Here is a 6115-nt window from a genome sequence, read left to right as displayed (position 1 = left end):
GCGGCACGTGGGATCTTCCCGGACCGGGGCACGAACCCGTGTCCCCTGCATCGGCAGGTGGATTCTCAACCACTGCGCCACCAGGAAAGCCCTGACATTCAGAATTTAATTTCTCTCTCCTATTCCTCCCTTCCTCTTCTCCCCACTTCCTTCACTAGACACAGTCTCCATCATGCACACATTGCACACGCACTCTCAAAAAAGAAAATGTGGTAAAGGACTTAATAGCCCTCTACTGTGTTTCCCCTTAGGAGGTATCTGGAGATGCATGGGGTCAATTTTTGTCTCTCATGGTGCCTGGGCATTGTTATTGGAATTTAGTAGACAGGGGTTCCTGGATGCCACACATCTTGCCGTGTATAAAATGGGCTCAAATGATGGTGACTTTCCAATCATAAATATCATTAATGTTACTGCTGAGAAAAACTAGGTCAAACTGAAGTTTAGGTGGGTACCAACAACCTCAGCTAATAGATGATTTAACTGTGCGTTGAGCAGATGCAAAAATCTCTTCCAGAATCTAGTAGGTTCTTAATAAAACTATGTTGTGTTTTGAATCAAGTTGTTCACTTATAAACTAGTCAACACTATTTAATAAGTTCTATACACATTACTTTCAGGAATAAAAAAAATTAAGATATACTTGCCAACATCAAGATTTTAACAATATCCTAAAGGTGATGAGCATGTACAGAAACTAAATGAGCATTTTAGGAAATTTTCAAAATGCTATTGGAAAAGGAGAGGTGAGGGTTTACTTTTGAGCAGAGTTGTTGGGGATAACTCTGTGTGGAAACCATTGAGAAACAGGTAGGATTTTAATAGGGAGTTATTTTGGGAGACACTTGCTGTAGTCAAAGGTACATTATATGTAAGAACTTGGGAGAAGAGTTAGAAATGTATAGAAATATTGTTACTGTTAAAGACAGTACTTGAGAAGATGTGGCAGAAGATAGGACTAAAAACATAGATTAGGATAGAGAATACATGGTCTTGAATTTCTTATAAAGGAGTCTTTCCACTTGAAGTATGGATTTATGTGTGAGTTTAGCCATTGGGAGTAGTGTATGGCATGCTGCCTAATGGTCTATACTTAGTTTCAATGTCTCTTTTCATGGAGTCCATGCTATAAACTCCCTCAGGTATCAGCTGCTTAAAACTTGCCTTCCTGATTTTCAAGTTCTCCTCTAAAGAGCTCTTTCAGTTTATTATTTTAAATGGTAGCGATATTCCTAGAGGTGAATCACATAATGATTTTTTTCAATCTCTTTTATATAAGATATCACTGAAAAAGTATGATTAGATTCAATTCAGTTGTCTCCCACAAAAGTAATATGTAGAAAATACCAAGAGTCACCAAGGTGACTCTCAGTGTGATTAATAGCTTAAAGATTTAGGTTAAGGATATAACAGAGAGAACTGTTCTGCTTAAAGGTGTTGCACAAATTATCTCAAAGAGCCAAAAACAGCGTCCAGTTTTTACTTGAAACAATTTGTTCTTGGAATATTGTCAGCTAAAATTGTGGTCAACTTTTGCAAATTGTATGAATTTGCACTGCATATTTTATTTAGTGTTAGCAAAACTCCAATATGGCTCTGCATAACTTACACAATACACTATGAAAATGACTTCAGAAACTCCCACAGAAGTTGACAAATTGGGCATCTAATGCTTTTAAGCTAATTGCATGCTTAGTGGTTAAAGAGTCGACTTGTAAAGAGTGAAGATCAGGGTTTCTTGGAGATAATGCTCTGCCTACTGCCATACTGAATGCAGCCCAGCACTATATCAGAAATATTACAGAAGCTTAAAGAAGAAAATAATGTGAACTTTAATCAGCATTTGACTTACTCTTAAGTGAAGTACTCATGAATCATATGCAATATCATAGCAGTTTTGAGACCTATTCTTGAATTTTCAAGCTGTTATTTTCAGGAAATTTAGAAAGCAGATTGCTAAGTGATAAAGAGTAATTTGATACCATTGCTTATGTCACTTTTTTTTTCTCCCTTGCAGACTGGAAAAAAGGAAAGGAGTAATACCTTGAATATTGCAATAGAAAACATGTGCAAGAAGACAAGAGACCTTCGCAGACAGGTGAGTGAGCAGAGAAACGTGGAGACAAACACCGCGCAAAAGGAACCTTTTCTTCTTCTTTTTAAATTAATTTAGAACACAAAACAAGAACAATAAATATATACTTTCAACATTTACATACCTCAACTGTTTTTGTGGCAAACGTAAAATAGAAGAAAGTGACTTAATATTAGGCAGAGTTACATTCAAATGCTGGCCCTGCCATCATCATCTGTGTGATCTCAGGAACAGACTTCACCTTTCTGAGCCTCTCTGAACCTATAAAATGGAATTAATAATACACGAAAGGGCTGAAATGCCGCTGAGTGCCTGGTACATAGTAAATTTTTAGAGAATGTTGGTAAATGGATTCTATGACATTAAAAACTGAGTTTAGGGCTTCCCTGGTGGCGCAGTGATTGAGAGCCCGCCTGCCGATGCAGGGGACACGGGTTCGTGCCCCAGTCTGGGAAGATCACACATGCCGCGGAGCGGCTGGGCCCACGAGCCATGGCCGCTGAGGCTTGAGCCTGCGCGTCCGGAGCCTGTGCTCCACAACGGGAGAGGCCACGACAGTGAGAGGCCTGCGTACCGAAAAAAAAAACCAAAGAAAAAAAAACAAAAAAAAAAAACTGAGTTTATTATACAAATGCTTAAAGCAAACAGCTAGCAATTCAGAGACCCTACCAATTTCCCCTTCTAACTCTTTCCAGGATGCTTCAAAAATTAGTTTCTGTTTAAGTTAAGGCTACTTTTAACCTTAGGTCATCAGGAACATAGGATTAGAAAGGATTTCATTAAATAATTTAGAAGTCTAGTGTTATGCCACAAGTTCAAATTTTTTCCTCCAGAAATATGAAGATTTAGCTATTTTCAAAGACCTTTGCTTTCCATTCCTTTCCACTATTTAATAACCAGAGTTCTTTTTCATGTACAGCTTTAACTTGGTCACTATTAACGCATAAAAGTGGGGCAAAAACTTTTCAACCATAGACTATTAATGCAATATATTACTCTAGTTTAATGGGAAGATTTAGTAAAATGGCCTGAGCAATCTTTTAATTCAGAAGTAGATTTGGAAGTGGAATAAATAGGGATCCCCAGCCAGGTAATATTAGCTGTGTAAAAGCACAATTTTGAAGGCTGGGAAAATTCCAATTTCTCAACTTTATGGCCTTAATGGGAATTCTCTTTCTACTGTCAGCACTTAAAATCATGGAATGTAAGAGTTGGAAGGAACATAGCACAACCTGTCTTATGATGCAGATGAAAAAGCAGGTTAGTGTAGTGAGGTGACCCACCTAAAGGAGGAAGGGGACTGAACCTACATCCAGTCATAACCTATACCCACTTCAGGAACTCTCACCCTCAGGACTGTCCTCCCTGTTAGTTGTATGACTTTCATTCTCTACCTTCTTCAGTATTTCTACCTCATCTGCTCCTCCCAGGACTTGGAAAAGTTGTTACTATGAGCTATTAACAACTGTGTCTTTCATTCTGGTCTCATCCCTCTAGATTCCCTTCAACAAAGTTATGCACAAAGACCTGATGTACCTTTATACCTCCAAAGCTTTTGGAATCATTATTTTTCTTAAAAAAAAAAGTTAAAATAAAGCAATCCTTTGTGTGTAGGATTACCAGATTTAGCAAATTAAAGTACAGGATGACCAGTTAAATTTGAATTTCAGATTAACAGCAAACAAATATTGCATGGGAACATAATTATGTATAAAAAATAGTTGCGTTGATCTGAAATTCAAATTTAACCAAGAATCTTGTATTTCATCTTGCAATCCTACTCTCATTTCCACCTCACATCATCAGTGAGACAGAGAAACAGCAAGGGGGTTACTAATACTTTTCTTCGTAGTAAGAGGATGTTTCTAGCTCCTAGAGAACTACTGTGTTCCAGAGTTATGAAAATTCCCTGTGGTTTCACAGGTCACATCTTCATTTCTTTTGGTTAAGTACTGCTGCTTAACAAGCCACTATGAGCAATAGCAACCATTTTACTGTTTCATGATTCCATGGGTTGGCTGGGGTGCGGGTGGGGATGTTAGGGGGTCCATTTCTGCAGTATTTTTACTTGTGGTCTTGCAGGTAGTGGTAGTTCAAATGGTGTCTGGGTTCAGGGCTTGGTATTTGAGGCCTCAGTTCTTCTTTTTCTCTCTCTCCACGTGGTGTCTAATCCCCTAAGGCCCCCATTCATGTGGCTTTCTCTCTGTCAGGGGAGCCTGGATTTCTTACATGTTGGTTCAAGGCTCCAAGAAAGGAGAGTTGGAAGTTGACAGGCTTTCTTAATGCCTGAGCTCCAAAGTCACTAAGATGCTTTTGCCTCTGCATTCTATAGATCAGAATACTAGAAACCCTGCTTCAGGTCAACAGGAGGAAGTAAAAGCACTGTCTCTTATGGGAAAATTGGCATGTGTATATAGGAAGATGGGATTGTTAGGAGCTGTCTTTGGACACATCCATGGTCTTCAGTGTGAGTTGAGGTAGTTGCTATGATTTGTTCTCAGTATCCTCACTTGCCTTCCCAAGAACTTCATTTTCCATCCCGATGTTTATGCTTGTGGCAATAATACAAACCAGTTTAAACAACATGAATCATCTCCAACTCTTCTTGCAAAATTTATTAAGCAGTTTGTTTTAAGCATCCTCTATATACTGTACTTTTCACAGAGGAAGGAGAAAGTCCCTATCCTTACAGTGTTTTTCGTTGGAATATTTAATGTTCTTTTCTTGTTCTAGATCTGTGTTTGTTTGTTTGTTTTTAGTAGGAAAAAAACAAGCAAACAAAGCCTCTCTCCCTGCTCATTCATCTTAATTCCTTTGCTTACCCGTGGCCTGTCCATTGGCAGCACAGAAACATTTGAGCTCAGAGAATCAATGGACTTCATCTGTGAGGAATGAGATAGATTTCTTAAACATAGCTGAGAAGAAGCAAATTATACATTTTGGGGTAATAACATGAATGTCCTATAGGCGATTTACTGTTTTATTGTTTCAAATAAACAATTTGTCTTTTCTTGCTCTGTGACTTCATTGCCTGTTGCACTAGAGAGCAAAGACAAAAATCCTTGGCATTGTGTTTCAGAATTTCCATAATTTGGCACCAACTTAATCCTCATAATTTTTTTTTTTTAGTTTTGCTATAAACTTTATTTATTTTTTAATTTAATTTTTTAAACATCTTTATTGGAGTATAATTGCTTTACAATGGTGTGTTAGTTTCTGCTTTATAACAAAGTGAATCAGTTACACATATACATATATCCCCATATCTCCTCCCTTTTGCTTTTCCCTCCCACCCTCCCTATCCCACTCCTCTAGGTGATCACAAAGCACAGAGCTGATCTCCCTGTGCTATGTGGCTGCTTCCCGCTAGCTATCTATTTTACATTTGGTAGTATATATAAGTCCATGCCACTCTCTCAGTTCGTCCCAGCTTACCCTTCCCCCTCCCCATGTGCTCAAGTCCATTCTCTACGTCTGAGTCTTTATTCCTGTCCTGCCCCTAGGTTCTTCAGAACCATTTTTTTTTTTTTTAGATCCATATATATGTGTTAGCATATGGTATTTGTTTTTCTCTTACTGACTTACTTCACTGTGTATGACAGGTTCTAGGTCCCTCCACCTCACTACAAATAACTCAATTTAATTTCTTTTTATGGCTGAGTTATATTCCACTGTATATATGTGCCACATCTTCTTTATCCATTCAGCTGGACACTTAGGTTGCTTCCATGTCCTGGCTATTGTAAATACAGCTGCAGTTAGCATTGCAGTACATGACTCTTTTTGAATTATGGTTTTCTCAGGGTATATGCCCAGTAGTGGAATTGCTGGGTCATATGGTAGTTCTATTTGTCATTTTCTAAGGAACCTCCATACTGTTCTCCATAGCGGCTGTATCAATTTACGTTTCCACCAACAGAGCAAGAGGATTCCCTTTTCTCCACACCCTCTCCAGCATTTATTGTTTGTAGATTTTTTATGATGGACATTCTGACAGGTGTGAGGTAATACCTCATTGTT

General features: G+C 38.3%; 1 protein-coding gene across 10 annotated transcripts in view; it reads left to right on the top strand.

Annotated features, from left to right (window-relative positions):
• CTNNA3 (catenin alpha 3) overlaps window positions 1-6115 on the top strand; it is a 1750900-nt gene that overhangs the window by 955969 nt on the left and 788816 nt on the right. For all 10 annotated transcript variants that reach the window (XM_028481840.2, XM_028481834.2, XM_028481839.2 and 7 more), the window contains one exon: window positions 2018-2098. In XM_028481840.2, the coding sequence (XP_028337641.1) occupies window positions 2018-2098 (81 nt within the window). The remainder of the gene's footprint in view (window positions 1-2017; window positions 2099-6115) is intronic.

This window comes from Physeter macrocephalus, chromosome 20, assembly GCF_002837175.3.
Source record: "Physeter macrocephalus isolate SW-GA chromosome 20, ASM283717v5, whole genome shotgun sequence".
NCBI lineage: Eukaryota > Metazoa > Chordata > Mammalia > Artiodactyla > Physeteridae > Physeter > Physeter macrocephalus.
The sequence above is the reverse complement of the archived record's forward strand: the minus strand, read 5'-3'. Positions and strand labels throughout refer to the sequence as shown.